This window comes from Sapajus apella, unplaced genomic scaffold (assembly GCF_009761245.1).
Source record: "Sapajus apella isolate SASKATOON/1434 unplaced genomic scaffold, GSC_monkey_1.0 scaffold23, whole genome shotgun sequence".
NCBI classification, from domain to species: domain Eukaryota; kingdom Metazoa; phylum Chordata; class Mammalia; order Primates; family Cebidae; genus Sapajus; species Sapajus apella.
This window is the reverse complement of record NW_022436963.1, coordinates 4,006,726-4,030,024: the sequence shown is the minus strand read 5'-3', so window position 1 is coordinate 4,030,024 and position 23,299 is coordinate 4,006,726. Positions and strand designations below refer to the sequence as shown.

General features: G+C 55.5%; 1 protein-coding gene across 3 annotated transcripts in view; it reads right to left on the bottom strand.

The window, feature by feature from the left end:
- Nucleotides 1–1,388: 1,388 nt before the first annotated feature.
- NISCH (nischarin) overlaps nucleotides 1,389–23,299 on the bottom strand; it is a 37,752-nt gene continuing 15,841 nt past the window's right edge. Inside the window, exons 4-21 of one of the 3 annotated variants that reach the window (XM_032290110.1) lie at nucleotides 22,934–22,982; nucleotides 21,861–22,024; nucleotides 21,446–21,541; nucleotides 19,969–20,064; nucleotides 17,960–18,112; nucleotides 16,912–16,980; nucleotides 16,267–16,452; nucleotides 15,652–15,780; nucleotides 14,437–14,550; nucleotides 14,005–14,116; nucleotides 9,777–9,901; nucleotides 8,605–8,654; nucleotides 5,730–7,139; nucleotides 4,712–5,054; nucleotides 4,196–4,352; nucleotides 3,589–3,717; nucleotides 2,905–3,066; nucleotides 1,389–2,556 (exon numbers count right to left, since the gene is read on the bottom strand). In XM_032290110.1, the coding sequence (XP_032146001.1) occupies nucleotides 1,946–2,556; nucleotides 2,905–3,066; nucleotides 3,589–3,717; nucleotides 4,196–4,352; nucleotides 4,712–5,054; nucleotides 5,730–7,139; nucleotides 8,605–8,654; nucleotides 9,777–9,901; nucleotides 14,005–14,116; nucleotides 14,437–14,550; nucleotides 15,652–15,780; nucleotides 16,267–16,452; nucleotides 16,912–16,980; nucleotides 17,960–18,112; nucleotides 19,969–20,064; nucleotides 21,446–21,541; nucleotides 21,861–22,024; nucleotides 22,934–22,982 (4,155 nt within the window). In that variant the 3' untranslated portion in view covers nucleotides 1,389–1,945. Of the gene's footprint in view, nucleotides 2,557–2,904; nucleotides 3,067–3,588; nucleotides 3,738–4,195; nucleotides 4,353–4,711; nucleotides 5,055–5,729; nucleotides 7,140–8,604; nucleotides 8,655–9,776; nucleotides 9,902–10,180; nucleotides 13,462–14,004; nucleotides 14,117–14,436; nucleotides 14,551–15,651; nucleotides 15,781–16,266; nucleotides 16,453–16,911; nucleotides 16,981–17,959; nucleotides 18,113–19,968; nucleotides 20,065–21,445; nucleotides 21,542–21,860; nucleotides 22,025–22,933; nucleotides 22,983–23,299 lie in introns of those variants that run through there. The other 2 variants (XR_004272440.1, XM_032290111.1) reach the window with 2 other exon arrangements.

The window sequence follows — 23,299 nt, the reverse complement described above, 5'->3', positions numbered from 1 at the left end:
GGAGAGCAGGGACGCTATCGGGCTGGTACATACAGTGGATGCTCAATTCAGATGTGCAGGAGAAATAAATGAATGGAGGTGGCTCCTTATACTATCCCTGTGTTACTGGTGGGGAAACCAAGGCTCAGAGGGGTTGGGGAGCTTGTCTGAGGTAATCAGTGTTTTAAATCCATCCCAGGGATCCTGCCTGCATAGCCAGCTCCCAGGAGGTGCAGTGAATGCAGGCTGAGGGCCTGTGTGCCAGGGCTGTGTGTGGTGGGCCTTGCCTCCACTTGTCACTACCCCCACCTGCAGATGGTGTAACAGCTGGGGAGACAGGAGTGGGCCAGAGCCCAGTGGCCATCTGCAAATGCTTTGGGAAAGGCCAGATTGGGGGATTTTCTCCTCCCCAGCACGCCTCCACTCCCATCAGGTTAGAGGGGCCTTTGGGCAGGCCTCTGAGATCTGGCTGGGATGGGGGTTGCAAGTGGAGACCCTCCTCCCATTCCCCATACCCACAGCCTTCCTGAGGGTGAAGGGTCCTCCAGGTAGGACCCCTACTCTTCTGGCACCGAGGGAAACTGGGGAGCAGAAGCAGGTCTGGGAGCCAGGCTAGCCACTCCACCCACCTCTCCACAGCCCTGCTTGGCCTGGTGGCCCCAGGGTCCTGGGAACTGAGGCTCCTGGCTGGGTCAGGATGAGTTATGTGAGGCTCAAGGGCCCTGCTCTGGCAGCAGGAATGGGGTTGGAGAAGAGTGGGGCATGGGGCTGACTCCCAAACAAGTCCCAGGTCCCACCTCAGCAGGTTCCCTGAAGCAATCCTCAGGGAGGGGCCCACGAGCCTCATGCTTCAGGGATATGAAGACAGGCACAGATAGGCATGCGCCCTCCCTCCACTGTCCACCACCTGGGTCCACCTCCCACGGGCCTCCCCTACTGCCATTCAAGGGCCACCTTGGTGAGATGCCCCGGCTCCCCCACCAGCCATTCAGACTCTGGGCTCTCTGTCCCCCGACCCCTCCTCCGCTCCTCACGGGTGTTGTGAGACAGGTGGGGTTGGGTGTAGGGGTGACTGACACAGACCTGCAGGACAGCCTGAAGGGGTGCATGCCCTGCACCCAGGCAGAGGGGTGGCGGCTGCTGCATCAGGGCTTCCCTGAGGAGTTTCACAGACTTCTTGTTTGCCCTGGGCTCACGATTTAGCCACAGTCCAGCATGGCCCTGTCCAGAGAGGCCATGGCCCTGTCATGCCTCCCATGTTCCAAGAAGTACCTGGCTCCTGGAGGCTGCTCCCTCCTTTCCCCTAGCCCTTCACCCTTCTGTGTCTCCGGGGCACCCTCTCCCCTATCAACCATGCCCTGGATGGAAGCCCTGCTGGGGCCCCAGTGACCCGTGATTTAGAAGATGCAGATGGTGTCAAACTCTGCTTTATTGGAATAGAATACAGGCAACAAGAATCGCGCTTGGTGCTGGCAGCTCCCGCCCCCTGCTCCCACCGTCTCTCCCACTTGTCTGGACCGGGGAGACTCCACAATCTGGGGTGGGAGTTTCCAATGTGCATTCTGCTACCAGCCTCAGGATTAGCAGCAAGATGCCCACAACGACAGCAACAGCAACAAAGAACTGGACTTGACACTTCAGGAGAGGACGTGTAGAAGAGAAAGACCCACAGCGCCACGCGTTAACAACGGTCACACAACAGACACAACACTGGTGTGCACGGCCCCGCCACCCTCGGGAGGCTGACGGCACACAGACAGCCCTGGACGGGCCCAGCATTCTCACTCCCAACATGAGAAAGAATTAACACAACACACACGCATGTTCACATTCTCTGTGAGGACAGTCAAATTAAGGTACCAAAAGGGAGGAGAAAACATTTTAAGAGAACACAAAAGCCTGCTGCCCGGCCCCAGTAGGTGTCAGGCTGGACACAGCAGGCAGCGAGGGCTGGCTGTGGCCTGGGCTAGCCAGTGAGCTCAACAGGCAGCTCACGGCCACACAGGGCCTCCCACTGGCGAGCCAACAGTGAGATGAGCTTCTCTCGGCTCTCGGCACTGGGGACAAACACCTGCCACTGGACTTCATGGCCCTGGCCGGCTCTAGCCGGACTACCTGGCACCTCCCCAAAGTGGTCCAGGGTGACACTGCCCATGAGGTCATGGCCCTGCACATCATCGAAGACAAGGGTGAGGGCCTGTGGGTAGGGCTGGTAGCCCATGAGCACTCGGTCCAGGTCCCGGACGCGGCGGCCATCATCCAGCCGGTACCTGTCTCTCTGCGGCGGCTCTTTGGCAAACTCGGGCAGTGGGTAGTGGATACAGTCCTCATCCAGGAGGAAGATCTCGGAGCTGGTGAGCAGGAGTGTCTTGGGCCGCAGGGGGCCCCTGCAGCACCCAGGGGGTGGTGTGCCCACCTGGAAGGCCTGCACGTACAGCAGGATGCTGAGGGCTGGGGCCTTCTCTGGCTCGCCCATCTTCTGGGCCACAATGAATGTCAGGTCCCCAACCTCCTCCTCACTGGGGTAGGTGAACTTGACACGACTTGAGTGGATCAGCTCGTAGTTCTCCATCTTCCCTGCAGAGAGATGCCACCAGGGCTATAGCCTGGAACTGGCCCACAGTGGGGCTGGGAGTGCCAAGGGCCCCAAGCCAACTGAGAGACCCCGGCACGAGAGGATATTTGAAGTGCGGGGCCCACAGGCCAGTAGCCCAGAGCAGGCACTGGGGCTGTGTCTGCCAGATGGTTGAGGGACTGCCAGGGTGGAGACTCTGCCATCTGAAATTCCCACATAAAACCCTGGCCAGCTAAGTGAGAATAGAGAAAAGGGAGAGGCAGAGAGGGTTCTGGGGCACAGAGAGCTGCCCTGGGGCCTGTGATGTCTGTCCAGACAGCCTGTCTGTAGCCTGAGGTGGGCAGGGGTACCTGTGGTCTTGTTCCCAAACTCGGAGTAGAAGTCCTTGTCAACAGGCTCTGGCGAGGGCGTGCGCTCCAGAGAGGACAGCACAACCATGAGATGCTGGAGGAAGCAGTGCGTCAGGTAGCTGTCTCGCGTCAAGCACGTGACCACCTGTACCGGGTTGGAACCTGCACGAGGCGTGGTGGGGGCTGGTCAGAGCCACAGGCCACCGCTCCCCTATCCCGTCCCTGCTTCTTAGAGCCAACTTAAGTTCCCAGCAAGCCTGAGCCCAGAGGCCAGGGCCAGGAAGGCCCACATAGGAAAGCATCATGGGGTGTGGGAGGAGGCCATTCCTCAGGCCGGAAAAGCTGAGGGATTTTTCTGGAAGGGGAGACAGAGGCATTAGGCAAAGAGCTCAGCTTTCTCTCTTCAGGAAGTATGAGTCAGAAACATCCTGCCCGAGACCAGGGCCCACTCTGCCTCTGTCCGGGCCAGTGCTGGCTGCACATGTTGCCTCCTGTCCGAGCCCTGGAGACTGAGTTCTGCTCTCTCAGCAGTTCCTGAAGCTGCTTCCTCCCACCCTGGGTAAGAAGTGGCTCTTGAGGACAGAGATAACTGCCTATGATAACGCGCCCAAGTAAGGAAGGTGGAAGCCCACTGGTGACAGTGGCCTTCACCCGAAATAGGACAAAGCACAGAAGGTCACTCACCCGTCAGCCGGAAATGCTGGTCGAAAAGCCCAACGTTGACGGACTGCAGGTCACTGAGCTTTAGCACAAAGCACTGGGAGATGTGGAAGGGACTGTTGTTGTAGTCGGTGTTTTTCTGATGCCAGAAATCTGTGTGATGGAGACAGGGACTGAGGGAGGCAGGGGCAGGCAAGGACAAAGGTCCTAGGTGTATAGCACATCTACCAGGAACAGGTCCTCTTGGCTGGCAAGGAGCCAGTCCCACTTCCACCTACGCAAGACCCATGGGCAATGTGGGCTGGAGTCTGAGCCTCTCCCAGCTCACGGGAGTCACCAGGTCACTGGCTAAGGCTCCCTGTGTGGCCCCAGCGGCAGAGGCTGCCCAACCCCTTCTCATCACAGGCCATTCACAAGCAGTCACTGGGCCCTGGCTCAGGACATTCTGTGTTCGCCATCTGGCCATGGACCCCTCCCTCATGGCAGCTCCCCTTCCTCAGACAAGGACTCCCAGCCCACTGCAGTCAAGTCACTGACTGCTGCCTGAAGCCACACAGCTGGCTCCAGAGAGGGCCCCCAGCTCACCACAAGCACACACTCCAAGCTCCTCCCCAGCAGGCCCTGTACCTACCCTGCAGTGGCTCTGAGAAGTAGCGGCGGAGGCCATCATGGAGCACGAAGTACACAGCCTTGGTGGAGAGCAGCACGCAGGCGGTCACCTCCAGCCCCGGGGTCTGGTAGAACACCACCGAGGACCACATGAGGTGCCTCAGCTCCTCGTTTTCAACCTGCAGATGGGGGGCCTCCTGTCAGCTCCACCATCCCAGCCACCTGCGCATCCCAGGGACATGCCCACCGCTCCCAAAAGGAGACATGTGAAGCTCCTCGCCGCTCACCAATGCATCCATACACTCAGAGGCAGAGAGGAAGTGAGGGGTGGGAGATGGCTGTGGGGGGTCTGCCTGGGGCTGGAAGTGGCACAGGAGGTGGTGACAGCAAAAATGGCCAAAGGAGGGCAACTCAGGACTGTGAGCAGCTCAGCTGAGGACTCCCTGGCATCCGAGAAGTCCAGGGACCTGAGGCTGACCCGAAGCCAAGCCTGGCCTCGCCCTCAGGACTGGCTGTGCACCCGCACCCGGGATGCTACCTCAGCAATGCTGCTGTGGAAGAGCTCGATGATGGCGCTGCCCTGCAGGCTGGCGATGTGCCGGAGCGACGGGCAGGCAGGCAAGTGCGAGGGGATCTGATTCTCCTCCGAGGTGGCCTGGATGAGGTGCTCGCTCGGGTACTGGGCAGGGGTCTCGGCTGCAGGTGGGGCTGGAGCCTCCACTGTGGTCTCCTCTGGGACCAAAGCTGAAGTTGAGGCCTCTGCTGGGGCCGGAGTCTTCGCTGGGCCTGAGCCTGAGGCTGCTGCAGGGGCTGAAGCTGGGACTTCCACTGGGGCTGGGGCCAGAGCCTCTGCTGGGACCTCCTGGGGAGACTGTATATTGCTGTAACCCCCAAGAAACACCATGTTAACAGCGGACCCCAAATGAATGCTCACATCGCACGTGCAGCTTCAGCGTGAGGAGACTGTGTGCATCACACACCATCCATGGGTCACCTGGGGGCTTCATCACCAGCTTCTCTAAGGGAGAACAAAAAGGCATGGCCGGGCGCAGTGGTTCACGCTTGTAATCCCAGCACTTTGGGAGGCCGAGACATGAGAATTGTTGGAGCCCAAAGTTCGAGACCAGCCTGAACAATACAGCAAAATGTTGAGGTGGATGAAGCCTAAAGTATATCCTGGCCCACAGAGCCATTCATGGGACTGTGACCCTGGTGGGGGCAGTGCCCAGAGGCCATGCTTGGGCCCAGCAGAGCACAGCAGCCAGGGCAACAGCTCTCCTGGCCTCGGTATGCTGCGGCCTGTGGCTCTCCCACTGGGCAGGCAAACACCCTCGGCCGGCCCTGAATGAGTGGCAGGAGCCTGGGGCAACCCGTTTTGTGAGAGGACTGCTGTCCTGAGCTGGTGATATAGAGGAAGGCTGGGGGGCAAGGGGGCAGGAGGGGGCCCCGAGAGAGCTGGGCCAACCCCCTGGCCCACACATGAGCCGCAGATGCTGAGATCACACACATGCCTGACCCATGGCCCCCTGGCTCCTGAGAGCTGTGCTGGGTCTCACCTGGCCCTGCGCTCGGCAGGCTGGGCATCTGCAAAGGGGCCTTGAGGGCTGGCCCCCATCACAGGGGTCTTGGCGATGACCACAGTCTTCAGGTCCTGCAATGAGGCCCGCAGCTGGTTATAGATGCGCAGGAAGTGGAACTTCTCATGAGGCAGCACGAAGATGGCAGTGACGAAGCGGTACCCCACCAGCAGCTCCAGCACATGGCCGTCAGCAAAGGCACCCCGAGGCTGGGTGCAGCTGCGCGTGGGGTCTAGCAGCACGGTGGAGAGCGGCACGCGGCTGAGCTTGAAGCTGTTGCGGTTACGACAGTTGTGGGTGCCCCGGTTGGGCATGGGGTTGAAGTCGGCCTTGATGACGTTGAGATGCTGGGGCGTGAGCAGCAGCCAGTAGGGGATGGCGGCGGACTTGACAGCCTCAGAGGGTGCGCAGCAGGAGCGCCGCACAGCGGAACAGAGTGTGCAGCTGGCCCACTCAATGTTGCCTGAGTAGTCCCCGGCGGCCGTCTGCACCATGCGCTTGTCGCTGTAGACCAGGTAGACGGGGAAGCAGCCCTGGCTGCGCTCCTGGCAGCCGCCAGCCACCTTGTAGAAGGTGAGCAGCTGGCGCAGGAACTCCTGCAGGCTAGTGTGGCTGCCGTAGAGGATGGGGCTACACAGCATGGCCATGTGCTGCGGCGCGAAGCATGAGCGCAGGTCTGCATGGAACTCGTGCAGGTTGGCAGCATCCGAGATGATGAAGAGTGTGTTCTCACTGTGCCGTACCTTCAGCACCAGACACAGCTCTGGCATGAGGAAGCCGAACTCTGTGAGGTCGCCATGTGGGAAGCAGAAGACAAAGCGCAAGGACGAGAGGATGTGCTGGCTGCTGCCCCGAGACTCCTGGTGCGGGATCTCGAAGACAGCAATGCCGAAGTCGGTGAGCACAAGGCAGGCGGCGAACTGGCGGATGCTGCTCTGCACGTGGATCAGGAAGCACCACAGCACCTTGAGGATGCGGATGTGCTCCAGCAGAAAGTCCTCATCCGCGCCCAGGGCCCACTCCAGAGCCAGGCGCTCCTCCTCAGCCTCTTCATCTTCCTCTTCCTCCTCCTCTTCCTCCCCCTGGCCTCCTTCCTCCTCCTCCTCCACGTCCGGGGGCCCCATTTCAAAGTATCGATTCTCAGCAACATCTTCCTCTTCCTCCTCCTCTTCGTCGTCCTCCTCGCCCTGCTCACCCCGGCCCTCCTCCCGCTGGTTGGCGGCCTCGATCCAGGCAGGCAGCTGCCGCTCGATGGCCTGTCGAATCAGCGTGCTCAGGCGCTGGATGAAGTCTTGGTTGGTGGCCGTGTAGCCAATGCAGGTGAAGGGCAGGAAGATGATCTGGCCAGATCCAGGCACCACCTGGACCTCTGGCTCCGCATGTTCTGGGCTGTGCAGGGAGAGGCCATGTCAGCGGTATGCTGGGAGGGGCCCCTCCCACCTCCCACATCTGAAGCCTGCTGCTGCACCCTGACCCTGAGAAACCAACCCATGGATCTCCCAAGCCTCCCACACAGCTGAGTCAGCTCCCAGGATGAGGGCCCTGGTGGGAGCCCGTGCTGCTTGCTGAAAGGCTGGGTCGCCAGTTTGGTCAGAGTTTCTGCTTCCAGGGGCTTGGACCATAGGTGCCCAGCACAGCTATACCCAGACCATATGGGTTCCCATGACAGAAGCACTCCCATGGGCTTGTAAGTCATTCAGCTGCTGCTATAAGCCCTGGAGAGAATGAACACTCCAGGGCATGAATCTATTTGTTGCCCCTGGTGGCCTCCGGGACAGGGAAGCGGGCCAGGGCAGGTCTTAGGACCTTTATACTTAAATTCCAGCTCTTCTTGGCCACTGCAGCCCTTGCATGTAGAATGGGAGTTGGTGAACTTCTGTAAAGGGTCAGAGTACACATTTCGGGATTTATGGGCTACCCTGTCCACATGATCTCTAATAGCCCTTTAAGAATGTAACTGTCGGCCGGGCGCGGTGGCTCAAGCCTGTAATCCCAGCACTTTGGGAGGCCGAGGCGGGTGGATCACGAGGTCAAGAGATCGAGACCATCCTGGTCAACATGGTGAAACCCCATCTCTACTAAAAATACAAAAAAAAAATTAGCTGGGCATGGTGGTGCGTGCCTGTAATCCCAGGTACTTGGGAGGCTGAGGCAGGAGAATTGCTTGAACCCAGGAGGCGGAGGTTGCTGTGAGCCGAGATGTGCCATTGCACTCCAGCTGGGCGACAGTGCGAGACACCATCTCAAAAAAAAAAAAAAAAAAAAAAGTAAACTGTCATTCTGGCCGGGTGAGGTGGCTCAAGTCTGTAATTCCAGAGCTTTGGGAGGCCAAGTGGGAGGATCACTGGAGTTCAGGAGTTTGAGACCAGCCTGGCCAACATGGTGAAATTCTGTCTCTACTAAAAATACAAAAAATCAGCTAGGCGAGGTGGTATGTGCGTGTGGTCCGGGCTACTCAGGAGGCTGAGGCTGAGACAGGAGAATTGCATTAATCTGGGAGGCGGGGGTTGCAGTGAGCCAAGAACGTGCCACTGCACTCCAGCCTGGGCAACAGAGTTAAGACTGTCTCAAAACAAACAAACAAACAAACAAACAAAGAATCTAACTATCATTCTTAGCTCCCAGGCTGTGAGCCACACACAGGCCTTGATGTGCCAACCCCTGGTGTAGGGTAACGTGCTGGGCAGAATTTAGGTATTAGAATTTGGAAACAGATTGAAGAGTCCATCTCATCTATGTCTCTTTAGAGTAAGAAATAGTTCTGCAGAACTTCTGTGAGCGGATTTTTAAAAGGAACTGGCCACCCCTGGCCCACAGTGGAGTGTGTGCAGTCCCTTTCCAACCTCTTCCTTACCTTGCACCACCAACAGCTCCTGGCACATCCCTTAAATCATCGGAAGCTGCCTGATGGAGAAAGAAACGCAGTCAGTGCCCACCTACTGCAGCCAGCCCTAGCATTTACTGGGTGCCAGACCCTGAGCTGGGCATTCTGCCGTCCATCACTGCCCTGAGGAGGCTCCTCCCCATCCCACGCTCCACCCTGGGCCCCACTCTGGAACCCAGGAGGGCAGAGACCCACTTGGTTATCCCACCGGCATACAGTAGGGCTGGGTTTCCCACACGCCTAACCCAGGGCCACAGCCTCTTGTCTCTTCAGGGATTCGGCATCTGGCTGCTCCTTATGCCACCCAAGGGTCCAGGTAGATAGTCTACAAATTTGGTCCAACCCTAACTGGCCAGTAGTGGACACAGCCCTGAAAAGTCCATCCCAATGGTCTTTATGCACTGGGGAAGACCTAGGGCTTGGGAATCTCTTGCTGTGTGACCCTGGGAAGGGTGATGGGAGAGTACTGTGGAGTGCTGAGGACAGACAAGGACTCTGCAAACTGTCCCAGTGTCACAAGGCCATAACCTTGTACTGCTGCAGAGACAGGGCTGGAGGGAGGCCCAGGCACCAAGCACATTCCCCAAGCACTCAGCAAGCACCCTTGTTTTCCTCCTCACTTTTCTCAGGACACAGGAAGGGGCTCTGAAACTCTCAGTAACAACCACAGAGGAAGTGCTGGAGTTATACTGTTTCCCAGACCACCAGGGTGACATGTGGGAAGGGGCTGAGTGGTCCCAGGGGTGCCAGGAAACAGAGAAGAAACCCAAACAAGGCCCCGCACAAGGGCCTTTTGAAATGCCTTCCCCAGGAGAGCCTGCACACAGGGTCAAGGGCCACCCTCTCCACCTGCCCCCTCGTGCCCTGGGCCCAGTGACAGAGAACTGCCTGTTCCCATCAACCAAGGGGGTGAGGAAGGGAAGGAGGGAGGCTGAAAACAAACCCTTAACCACTGAGTTTATCAGGAAGACCGACTCAACTAGAGACAGGTCCGAGAGAAAGACCGTGGGCAAAGCAGTGGACGCTGAACCCTGGAAGTATCTGCCTCAGCTCCAGCCAGGCTACTTCCTACTGCACACAACCCCAGGCAGAAGAGTCCACCCACAGCCATATGGTCCCCAGAAGCAGGAGGAGGGCATTACCTGTCCTGCAGGGATGGACTCCAAGGAATCAGAACATCCCCGGGCAATGGGCCGGTCCTCAGGAGTCAGACTGTCGGTGGACGAGATGCTGCTGGCCAGGGCCTCCTCCTGAACGAACATGATTCCTGGAGAGACCAGGGTGGGTGGGCAGGCAGGCAGGGTAGGCGGGGCAGGGAGAGTGGCCATTCAACAAGTGGGGCTGGGCCCCTCAGGCTACCGGCATGGCCGGGGGCTAGCCAGACCCCAAAACCCAGCCATATGGATCATACAACATGTTAAAACTGAAATTTCAAAATGACTGCTTATCTAATCTCAGAGCAGAGAGAGGTATTCTGAGAATAAATGCAATGGAAAAAACTGATGTGTGACTATGTAAAAATTAATCTTCCATAGACACTTTCTTTAAAAAAAAGGATAAATTAAAACCAGATGAAATGAGAAAAAAGTGTTTGCAGTATCTGACAAAGGCTTAGATTGCTAGTCTGTAAAACATTCTTACAGATTACAAAAACGGGGGAAGGTTGGAAGCCCCTTTCACAGACTACAAGGACGTGAACACACATTCGCAGAATGGCCAGAAGATAGAATGTGAAAAGAATGCTCACTCTCAGTAGTACACAAAGAAAGGCAAGCTGAAACAAGATACCAGTACTGCCTCTCAACTTTGGCAAAACTCAGGCTGACTGTGTGGCCTGCCCTGACCTCACTGGGCAGAGGCTGGCACAGGCATGCGAGCTGGCCCACTCATCCAGACAACAGTTTGGAGGTACATCCATCAAGAGCCCGCAATGTGTTCACTCCTGGAGCATCTGATGACTGGACATCACTCTGTCCCCTGATCTGTCATCTCTGCAGGACTCACAGATACACAGTGCATGGGACGATTCACCAGGGGGCCAGCCCTTGCAGGCCTTGGTATCCAGCAGGGCTGCTGAGTCCAGCCTGAGCCCGCATCCACAGTCCCACTTACTGCAGGATGCGCCCACTTACCTGCCCTGTGGCCACCTCCCACGGACAGCAGTACTCTGACCCATGAGCTCTGTAAATGCATAGTGTTCCTAAACCCTGCTGAAGCTTTTTTATGAACATAGCCTATCTGGACCTGTGACTCCACTCCAGAACACCTCTAGACCGCTTGAAGTGAAAGCATGTGTGAACACTTTCCTCACTGCAGCCAGCAGGGTGAACACGGCATCCGCCACCAGTCTCATGGAGGCCTACAGGAGCCCCAGCAGCCTCCACAGCCCGGCGTTGCCATGTCCCAGTGAAATGACCCCAAGCCCTCTGAGCCCCACAGGTCAAGATCCCTTCCAGCTCAGCTGCTCCCCAGGACAGGACAACTCACACAGCCTGGGTCCTCTGCCCACAAGTGAGGCAGGCGGGTGGGCCCAAGCTCAGATGCCCCCACAAAGTGAAGCAGCAGGGGCTAGGCAGGCAGGAAGAATGGCAAGCAGACAGCCATGCATGAAGCGCCATGATGGGCCACCCCAGGCACCTGCCCAGGCCTCTGCTCTCCTGCAATCCACCCTCTGCCCACTGAACGTTCAACTCCTACCCATCCTTCGAGATTCACCTCAGACACCACCTCCACTGCAGACCTCTACTCTAGAGTCTATAGAAGCCCCACACCATCCTGCCTTGTTCTCCTCTGGCACCTGGCTCATCCTCCCTCATGGCTCCAAGCTCCCCAGGGGCACCGTCTGGGTTATCTCGAACCCCCCCACTAAGGATGTGGGAAAGGGCAGCCTTCATCGACCACCCCCGTGGAGCTCTGAGCAGTGCCAAGCGTCTCCCCAGCATTCGTTCATGCATGCCTCTCGTTATTTACCACATTTCATCAAATCTAAGATGCAGCAGGTGGAGCCATCTTGGTCCTAGCGGAAGGTGTCCACGGATTTTCCATGACTCCATCTCGAATACCAGCTGGCTGACAGCGACTATGAGATGCCACTGACTGAAAGACGCACCTCAATTTCAGAGAAGTGACAAGGTGGAAATGCGTGCCTCTTAGAATGAATGAAGTAGGGTGCATCCACTTCGCAGTTGAGAAGGTCCCACAGCTAGGAAGCTGGGACACAAACTCAGCTGACAAAGCCCTGGGTCCTGACCATCTCTCCACACAGCCTTCTCTCAGCTCCCAGGCCTGGCTGGACAATCAACTCTGGCACCTCAGGCGACCACCCCTATCAGTCACAATCATCCATGGCTCCGACAGCACCCGAAACCACGGGAGGCTGGGTGTTGTCTGGACAGCGCCCCCTTCAGGCAGGCCCCTGACTACCCAGTTCATTAGCAACTAGGCTCCCTTCTGGGGAACCAGGCTGGGAGCAACAGGCATGGGTCAGCAAAGCTGCTCCCCTACACTAAAAAACCCTGCCCATCCAGGCAAGACCCAGGAACGCGCAGCTGAACAAACACATAGGAGGCCTCCGAATCAGTGAGAAAAAGACCAACACTTTTTGCCACTACCCCTCCCCCAAGCCCTGTCTGAACATGAGGAAATGTGAACAGGGACAGTCTATCTGCTCCCATCGTGGACCGTGGCCTGTACCAACAAGTGGTCAGAAAGGGCACTCAGTGGATAGAACGGGAATATCAGGAGAGTCCTTAGATGGGGGTCCAACCTTTGCTGTTTCTCACCAAAAGGAAAGAGAGGTGCACACAAAGACATCCACTGCAGTTTTATTTAAGAGGTGCAAATCTGGAGGCAACATCCAGAAGTCCAGAGATGGCAGGCAGGGACTGACTGCAGAGTGCCCCTCTGCAGAGTGTCCCCAGGGCACGAGGGGAGTGAGAAGGGGGCTAAGCTGGTGCAGAGGCTTCACCGACAATGAGGGGGCTGCCTGCAGCTGCAGCCTGGGGGACAGTGCACCCCTGCCCACCCAGGGCCTGCTCCTCACCAGCTCCTGCTCTACCTGCCCACACTCACTCACTGATCAACAGATGCTGACAGAAATGGCTATGTCCCTGGCCCTGAGAAGCAGATGCAGCTCCCTGTCCCCAGAAGCCTAGTCATATGATGCCTCCACAGGTTCGCTTGGCCCCCTGTAGGAAGCGGTGTCAGGGAAGCTTCCTCACCGTGATAGAACCTCCCGGTTTTTATGCAAGAAAATGCAACCAGAAATCCTCAGTCAAGAGTTTGACAGAAGCAAAATGGGCAATCACCCTGGCACCTAACCCCATTGCTCCGTGCTCAGGAATTCTCTTCCACATCTCACAGGTGTGACCTCTGGGCTGCTCTGCGTCGGGCCTTTTGCCTTAACGTGAGTGCTTCTCCCCTCTTCCTGCCCAGTCTTCCTGTCCCTGCTGGGAGGGCACACACAGCCGACTCTCCCTCTCATCCGCCGACGCCGATGTTGCAGTTGCAGCCCATGTTTTGGCAGTGATGAGCATTTCACCTCCCCTTCCCGGTTATTTTATCCCTCTAAGAGAAAATCTCCACCAGTGGGGTTACCGGGTCAAGGGGTGGGAATGTTTTTCTGGCTCTTAAAACATCGGGTTGAACTGTTTTCCCAAGACCTCACACCAAGTTCTGCGTCTCCAGGAGCCCGGGCAGGCGGCGTCCTTTCCTGCGTGTCCCGAGCCTCGGCTCCACTCGGGATGGCACACCCTCCCCTCTTCCGCGGGGGCCGGGCCAGCAGACACGCTCATGGGACCTGCTTCACTCACTCATCTCCGAGGATGCCTGGGTTCAGAGGTGAAAGCCCTTTGAAAACGCTAAGACAGTGGGCAGACGAATGGGCCTTGTCTTCCATGGGTCCACAGGGACACAGATGGCCCATCCTGGCCCCACAAACACAGTATTCTGGGGCTGGGTCACACCACAGAGATGAGGCAATGACAAAAGCAAGGTTTTCCCCGTGCAAGGATTCGGGCTTCAGACTCAGGAAAGTCACAAGCCCGGCCTCCTGTAACCAGGAGCCAACAGCCCCAAGCCTGTTCAGAGGGCAGCCTCAGGGCCCATCAGACACCCTGCGGTCTCCTAGAGGAGCTGGATGTGGGCGTCAGAGCAATCAGGAGTCCTCACCAAGCAAGCAACAGCTGGCATCAGGCCGGGCACCCCTGCCATGTGTTCCCCTGCGAGGACCAGCCTGCAGAAGGCACCGCCCTCCCTGTGTCTGACCCTGTTGGAAGCAGGTGGTGGCACCTCTCCCCCAACCCCAGGCCAGCCAGGGGGCCCAGGCAGGGCTGTGTGGCTCCACTAAGAGCAAGATACATACACCATTACCTTGGTTGGAGAGGATGGGCTGGGGCAGGGAGGCAGATGTGGGAGCCACGGTGGGAGGGGAGCTGCTGGGTCTGACGCAGGGAACAGCTGAGAGCCGAGAGTCCTCGCCACCCTGAGGACAAGTGCTTGAGTCAGCCCAGGAGAGAAGAGGAAGCACAGAGCTCCCCAAGGCCAAGGCAGTGAGGAAGAAGCACAACAGTTCTCACAAACTGGGTGCTGCAGAGGGTCCCACCCGACCCTTACAGCAGGAACTATTACTGTCCCCAACCCAGAGGAGAACACAGAGGCCACGACTTGCCCAAGGTCATGCAGCCAGGGAGATGCAGCTGGAACTTGGCAGCCCTGAGCAATCCCAAAGCCCAGGCCCCCTGAACTGGCTCCTCTCATGGCTGGCTCCGTACCACTGCCCTCCCACCTGCCATACCCACCCACCTTCTTCTCTGGGTTGCTCAGTTTGGACTTGACTTCCTTGGCTTTCTGAATTGCTTTCAGCACTTCCACAGTGTCCAGCTCCTTCTCTGTGGTCACTGTGTCATCTAGACAGACCTAGAGTATCCAGAAAGTGGCTATCAACATGGGGACTGGTAAACATGGCAGGAGAATGGCGGGGTCCTGCTGAGGATGGGGCGTGAGCACCTGCTGTGGGAGAGGCCCTGTGAGGACACCGCAGGCTGAGGGGGGCTCAGCTTGCTTTGAGGTGGCCCTTCACAACTCACAGAAGTGACCTGAGGGTGCCTTGGAGGACCCCAGGAAGGTCCCACATCTGTCTCTGGAGTCCCTCACCAAGAACAGGAGGCAACAAGCTCTTGGGCAGCTGGGACTAGGGAAAGGGGACAACTTGAACTAAGCCCCCAGTTAGAGGCAGGAGCCAGACTAAAGAGCAATGGGTAGGGGAACCAGCAGTGGGAGAGGTCAGGGCTCCCACCTGCAAATGCAGGAGGGAGTAGTGGCTGGCAGGCAGTGGGGGTTGGGTAGGGTGGTTGAATGAGGGAAGGTCCCAAGGGCATGGACAGGAACAGATACTCTGTGGACTGGGAGCTTCCCAAGGTCTGGAGCCCAGGAGGGAAGGAGATGACATCTCATGGTCTTGTGATTATGTGGAGGAAGGGGCACTTGGAGCCAAAAAGAGGGAGGTGGACACAAATGGACTCCTAAGTATTTTCTGGCCTGGGATTTCTGGAGAACAGAAGGTCCAACGATCAATGAGGGATTCAGGGGGCCTGCTCGAGGCCCAGGCGATGGGTGAACCTGGTTAAGGTGTGTCTGGTCGGTATCGTGGCAGGTGCACAAACACAGCCGGGGGCAGCAGACACCAGGCTGGGCTATACTGGCAAAGGCAAATCCTTTGGGTTTACAATCAGACACTATAGCCACAAGTTGTTCAGGAGATAGGAATATTTTAAGGATCTTATTTCTGACCCTTTCCTAGAATAAACAATGTTATCCCAGACAGGAGGGGCAGGAGATGCAAGGGAGCCTTTTCCTGGGGAGATAGTGGACTTCCCAGAACCAAAAAGCCCTCAAGGGACAGGACGTCCTTCTGAAGCAGGAGAGGGTAGAACAATGGACATATATCCCTACCGTTCATGCAGACTTGACTATATCCCAGGGGTCTCCCTGGGCTCCTCAGGCTGCACTGGGGCTCACCTCTGAGGCCCTCTCTCCGAACTGAGCCAGCACCTTGGTCCGGTAGTCGGGGATGATGCTCAGAGGGTTGTTCAGTAGAAACACATGCTCCAGACACGGGAGGCTACCTATGCTCCGGACCTCCTCCATCTGCAAGGTATGAGTTCCATCCCCTTTGGTCCCTTTTCTTAACACTTCGGCAACACGCCAACACGTTTCATGGCCTCTTTTAAGTGAAAGGAATCTTAACATTCTTTTTTTTTTTTTTTTTTTTTTTTTTTTTGAGACGGAGTCTCGCTCTTGTTACCCAGGCTGGAGTGCAATGGCGCGATCTCAGCTCACCGCAACCTCCGCCTCCTGGGTTCAGGCAATTCTCCTGCCTCAGCTTCCTGAGTAGCTGGGATTACAGGCACGCACCACCATGCCCAGCTAATTTTTTTGGTATTTTTAGTAGAGACGGGGTTTCACCATGTTGACCAGGATGGTCTCGATCTCTTGACCTCGTGATCCACCCGCCTTGGCCTCCCAAAGTGCTGGGATTACAGGCTTGAACCACCGCGCCCGGCCCAACATTCTTCTTTAACATGATACACACCAGGCACAGAAATCCCAGAACCATGAGGTCCTTGGGCTCACCTGTTCGATCCTGTTGTCCCGGAGATCCAGGTTGACCAGTGAGTAGAGCTTGTGCAGGCCACTCAGACTCTCCAGGAGGTTGCCTGCCAGGTTCAAGGTCTTGATGTTCCCCAGCTTGGTGTGAAGCCCTTCCAAGGAGGAGAGCTTGTTGTAGGACAGGTCCAGATGCACAAGATTATACAGGTGCTGCAGCGGCGTGGAGAACAGTGTAAAGTGGCTCAGGTCAAGTCTCCAAAGATAGGGGCCTGACACTAATGGCAAGATGGGCCTTCCCACCCAAACTACCCACTTCTGCAAGTCACTCTGACAGCTATTTTAGGAAGGAAGTCCCTCTTCTCTGCTGCACATGCCATGGCACAGTGGCACCCCTACAGACAGTTGGGGTGGCGGTTGCAAACATAGCTGTCCACCTTCAGGACGGAGATGTGTCATCATGCCTGGTTTTTATTTACTCATGTTTCCTAATTCTTTGAAACTAGAGCAACAGTCACTCAGTGCATTGCTGGGATCCTAAAGGGAAGGCAGCAGCCCCTGCCCTTCAACCCCTGGGTATGGCCAAATTCCCAAGGCTGCATCAGCCTCCTGAACTCTCAGAACGGGACACTGGGAGTGTGGGCAGACAGCACTGGTCTCCAAAGGGACTACCTGCAGATTGTCCACAACCAGCAATCCATTGTGACTCAGGTCCAGGAACTCAATCTTTGGGATCAGTTTCTTGTGGGGGGGGAAAAAAAAGAACATCCGATGTTACTGTAGGAGGCTGGACCCCAAATACAGCCCCCTACATGGTAGAGGGGCACCCCAGGACACTTTCTCCCAACCATGGATTCCCATGGGCCATCCCTGCAGGACCACTGGTGGGACACCTCCCACTGCCCAGCCAGTAGGACATCCAAAGGCACACACAGGGCCCCCCATGCTGGGCACTACCCATTGTTTTCATGGAACACTTGCCTTGTGAAAACGACACACGGCAAGGTCCCAGACAGAGAAAGGAGGCTGTCCTTCTTTAACCCCTGCCCACACTCCCTGAGCAGCGCAAACACAGGAATGACACTCTTACTGCCCAAATGTCCTCTGGATGTCATTCTTATATGGGCACATCTGTCATCTATGGAGTGACTGTTCTGCTTCACTCTTTGAAGTAAATGTCATCACTTAGTGTGGCTATAATTTATTAAATTTACATGAAATTAATGTTTTTATTTGGTTCTAAGCACTATCTCACCGATTTTAAATGATTTCATTTGTTTTTTCTTTTGAGACGGAGTCTCACTCTGTCGCCCAGGTTAGAATGCAGTGGCGCGATCTCAGCTCACTGCAACCTCTGCCTCCTGGGCTCAAGTGATTCTCCTGCCTCAGCCTCCCGAGTAGCTGGGATTACAGTGTGTGCCACCACACCCAGCTAGTTCTGTATTTTTAGTAGAGACGGAGTTTGACCATGTTGGTCAGGCTGGTCTCGAACTCCTAACCTCAGGTGATCCTCCCACCTTGGCCTCCTAAAGTGTTGGGTAATCAGGTGTGAGCCACCACACCTGGCCCCCATTTTGAAATTAACTTAAAATTGCAGGCACTGCGCAGAGCACTAGATATAGGTTTTCTGTGATCCTTCCTGAAAAAGCTGAGTTAAACACTCAAACTCAGGGTTTGGTGGGGCCAGAGAAACCCCTGGCACCTGCTGCTGAGAGCATACCACAGACTCGTCAATCTCGGAGATGCTGTTGTGGCTCAGGTCAAGCGTGGTCAATGCCTGCCAAGTGGGGATGACGGCTGTCACAGGGCCTTCTAGGGCTGTGCCTTCAGGCTCCCACTCATCAAATTCTGAGGCTTCAGGAACAAGGACTTCCTGCAGAAAAACATCTGTTGAGCACCACACTCGGGCCCTCACGCAACACTCACTGGGAACACAGTAGTTGCAGAATTTAAGGAAGGGTTGGAGCATATTTAGCACATGGAAGTAAACTTGCATTAAAGCAGACCTTTGGTTTGCATGTCTTTAAACGATTGTGAAATCATTCAAAGCTGAATTTTGAGACACATGTTCACTCTGTTACCCAGTCTGGAGTGCGGTGGAGCCATCATGGCTCACTGCAGCCTCGAACTCCCAGGCTCAAGCAAATCCGCCTGCCTCAGTCTCTTGAGTAGCTGGGACTACAGATGCACACCACCTTGCCCAGCAAATTAATTTTTATTTTTCTATAGAAACAAGGGCTCCCTACATAGCCCAGATTAGCCTCAAACTTCTGGGCCCAAGTGATCCTCCCGCCTTGACCTCCCAAAGTGCTAGGATTATAGGTCGAGCCACTGCTACTAGCCAGCCATCTTTTCTAGCTTCTCAGAGGCTGAAGGTCAGAATTCAGTTTCCAGGCAACTGTGCGTTCCAAGCTGATGATGTGGTCCTCACTGTGGACACCAGGCCTTTAAAACTATTATTTCATAGGGATGTGGTCACACAATGCTAAGACAAGGGGACCAGAGACCATCAAAATGGAGGAAGGCAGGCCTATTCGTTTGACAAGACCTCTCTTCTCACAATGGGTTGCCCTGGGTTCCTTCAGCAAGACAGCGAGACATGCTCGGAGAGGGACCAGGTGGTCCAACACTCTCTCTGCAAGCCTCAACAGGAAAATTTTTCACCAAACCCAAGTCTTCTTTTTTTTTTTAAGAGACAAGGTCTCCCTATGTTGCCCAGGTTGGTCTCGAACTCCTGGGCTCAAGGAATCCTCCTGCCTTAGCCTCCCAGAATGCTAGAGCCATTATACCTGGCCCAAACCTAAGTCTTGATCAGGCACCTTAAGTCACAATATTAGCTGCTACATGCCTTTTCTATACCCAGAAAAGTATTTTAACATTAGCAAGATATAATCCATAAAAAGGTAAACAGAAACCTACATTCCCAATTTGAATGTTTCTGCTGCTCACATGTAAACAGAGCCTAGCATTTCTACAACCTCACCCTCTAATCAATTCCATGGAGAAAAAGATACAAATGAGTACGAAGCCAGGGATTGCTAAAGCTTAGAGGATCAATCTAAGCTTAGTTACCAATCTAATTAATAGGTCCTGCCACTTGCCACAGCTTAGCAGTTTGTTCATTAAAAAACCAATGATGGCCAGGCACAGTGGCTCATGCCTGTAATCCCAGCACTTTGGGAGGTTTAGGCAGGCAGATCACCTGAAGTCAGGAGTTTGAGACCAGCCTGGCCAACATGGTGAAACCCTGTCTCTACTAAAAATACAAAAATTAGCCAGGTGTGGTGGTGGGCACCTACAGTTCCAGCTACTCAGGAGGCTGAGGCAGGAGAATTGCTTGAACCTGAGAGGCAAGGTTGCAGTGAGCTGAGATCACACCACTGCACTCCAGTCTGGGCCAAAGAGTAGACTCTATCTCAAAACAAAAACAAACAGACAAACGACATTTTGTTTAACCCATGACATTTTAAATTTTTTGGCGAAAAAAGCCAAGTTCCTTAAAATGTCTCGTTAACAACACAGACTTTTACACAGATGTGAACTGAAGTGTTCCAGGGGGTGTCAAGAGCTGGGAGGCCCCCTGTGAGTATATGGCTACCCCACAGAAAGTCCAGCCTCTGAATACTGACAAACATAGCAGTGTCCACACCCATTCTCAGTGGGTGAAGACCACAGCCCAGGACCCTGACCTGCAGACACTGCCCCAGGCAGAATACAGGTGATGCTTACCTTCATGGAGGTCGCTGAGAAGCGGACGCTCAGAGTGGCTAAGGTGGGCTTCGAGGAGACCAGCCCTCTAATATGCTTAGCATCACAGTGACTTATCTGGAACAAGGAATGGCCACATCTCAGAAACAGCATCCTTGCTCCATCAGAAGTCCCTAGACACAGGTGTTCACTACCCCCATACAAAAGCAGCACAAGGATGGGCAACCCAAATCTTCAGAGACGGGAGGCCACTCAAGACCGAAGTCTCTCTTCTTCCCAGTGTCAGTGCTAACCAAACATTCTCTCAGGTATCTAGTAAGAAAGATGCCTGGCCTCTCAGACTCGAAATGGACCACAAATTCCATTTCCTCTGTAAGAGCTGCCTGGGGCTTGGCAGGTGAACATAAAGTGTGGGTCATGGAAACTGCTCGGGAGAACAAGGGGCCTCCACAGCACAGTGAGTGGGGTGGGTCCCCCTGTTTGCCCAGCCCCACTCCACAGAACTCAGCTGTCCTATGGTAAGGAGGGGTGGGGCACAGGCCCAAGCACACCCACAGGCCCAGATCCAGAGCCTCAGCCTGCTCGGCAGGGCTGGGTCGGGGTTCCCCTTCACCTCCCAGCCCTCACTCAGCAGCAGTGGCCAAAGCACTCCTTGAGTGGTCCTCCAGGTCTCGGCCAAGCCTAGACTGCTGCAGGCAGAAGAGCCCAGTGCACAGCAGAGGCTCTGGAGACAGACTCGGCTGAATTCAAACCCCAGCTTTCCGCTCATTGACTGTGTGACCCTGGCCAAATGTCCTTATTGGCCCAAGCCTCAGGTTCCCCAACTGTAAAATGGGAATAAAAATATCTTCCTCACAGGGCTGTTGGAAAGATTCAATCAAGGAAACATGGGGACACAGGGGAGTACACAAAAGCTACGCTCAAAAAATTATGTTTTGAAACACGTTTTCGTTTTCATTACTGACTCCCCTTTTTAAAAAAACGGTAAAACTGGTGTTGCAAACCAAGGAGTCCAGTAGTGACAAATGCAAGGCATTTCTTGTGTGGGCGCCTCAGGGGGCAGGGCAACCTCGAAGCTCTTTGCCAATCGGCCTTGGGAAATACAGACTTGTATTTGGCTCTGTCTGACCCTCAGGATGACTTCCCAGGATGACTTCCCAGGACTTTAACTTGAAGTAAACATGCCCCCTGCCCCTATAAGGAGACCCAGAGGGAGCCAGGTGCCGGTTGCTCCACCTTGGCTAACTGCCCCTATGCTCATGCTAGGGTAGAGACGTGCTGACCAGCCAGGGACAGGAGCGGCCTCTCTTCCTCCACCTTCAGAGGGCCTGGTTACCTAGGAAGAACCTGTCACACACTGCCAGATACGAAAGCACAGCACCTTATGATTCAATCAGGACACCCAACATCACAAACACTCCCTAGCCACAGAGTTGGGAGCGAGAGGATGCCGTGCAGGGCTCAGCCCTCCTTGCACTCCAGCAGCCCTGGGCCTTACCTCCACCTGATGCAGGGACTTGAATATTGATAGGTCAAACGGCAGGAACTGCTCCTGAATGTTGCTGGTCCCAAAAGGTCCTTCTGTGCCAGAAACCTGAGGCCAAAGATAAAGCTTGAATTGGGAACAGCGCTGCACACCCATCAGGCAGTGCTGCAGCAGCTGACAAGTCAAAGACAACTTTGACCACTCTGCCTTCAACAAAGCAGGCTCAGGCCAAGCTTTAATGTAACGGGACACTGGGTCACGACTGCCCCCTGGTGCCCACAGCCACAAGCACAGTGTCAAGAATAACCAGGCAGCCTTCCTTCCACCAAGTTTCCTATGGTCTCCTTCACACAAACTGCCAGCCAGTCCCCCGCAGCCTGCAACCCCAACTGAAGAACTTTCCATGACTGAGCTGCTGCAGCTTTACCTTAAGGTACTTAAGGCGACAGGTGAAGTCCAGAATGTGCCCAAGGTCAGTCTTGGCATCCCCGCTGGCGCACGTTGGCTTTCCCTGCTGCAGCTGCTCCGTGACGGCATACAGCTGCAGAGGTCCAATGGCAAAGACCTCGCCGGCCCCCAGGAGCTGTTCTCCTGCAAGAGCCATGCCCTGAGGGATAAGTGTCCAGCCCCAGCCCCAGCCCCAGCCCTTGTGCAGACGGGACTGCCACATCTTTTCTGTCAACAAGCAGTTGGCAAGCACCCACTGTGTCAGGGCAAATCCATGGCCCTGAGCGTGCAGGAGCTGCTGCCCTTCTGGGTGCACGCTAGGCATGGGGCAACCCTAGATAGGTAATGACAGAGGAGGCAGGGCTGCGGGGCTGTGTAGCCACCAAGGAGTGAGGCTGAATCGAGGCCAAAGGCACTGAGCCAGAGTGAGGCTGCCGAGAGAGAGCATTCTGGGTGACAGACCTATGCTGCCAGCCCAACGAAGAGCCTGGGAGCAGGATGGGTTCTAAGCCCGACTGGTGCTTGGTCCTGGCTCCATTCCCCCCAGCCAAGTGCCCTCAGGGTGGTAACTGGGCCTCTGATCCTGTGTCCTTACCCATACCTGTGGCTCCTGGGGGAAGGCAGTAAGATGCTAACAGGAAGCATTCATCACACATTAGCTATTGTAACTGTGCTCTCTGGCAGGGATGGGGCCTAGGCTCAGCTTCTATCTGCCATCTGAGCCCTTTCAGGCAAGCACAAACCAGGTGTGATGGAGCTACATGCTACCCACCTTCCAGCACCTACCACAGGACTCTGGAACACAGCCCAAGTCTAGGCTGAGCCCCTGACACAGGTACTCAAGAGTACTGACCACAGCTCCTCTGACCTGGCCACCTACAGGGCAGGCAGGTGGGCAGATTTGGCTATGAACAGGTCAATGGATCTGAGTAATTCTAAGGAGATGGGACCATATAAAGCTCCAGAATGACTTCTGTGTCACCCTGTGTGTCTGGTCACCTCATAAAACTATACAACTTATCCCCAGTATTTCAAGGACCTGTGGCCACATACCTTTCTCAAAGAGCTCTTCAGCCAGCGCCGCGGTGATGCCATTTATCTCCTGCAGAGAACACAAAGCCTGCCCTTAGAAAGTCCATCTGCTCCCAGTCCCTGGGATTTGCACATTCCCTGCTATCTACCCTCTTTGTTGTAGCAGTGCCAGCTCTCTGGAAAGTTTAAAGAAAGAAAAGCATATGGCCAGGTGCAGTGGCTTACACCTGTAATCCCAGCACTTTGGGAGGCCAAAGTAGGCGGATCACGAGGTCAGGAGATCGAGACCAGCCTGGCTAACATGGTGAAACCCCATCTCTACTAAAATCACAAAAATTAGCCGGGCATGGTGGTGTGCACCTGTAATCCCAGCTACTCGGGAGGCTG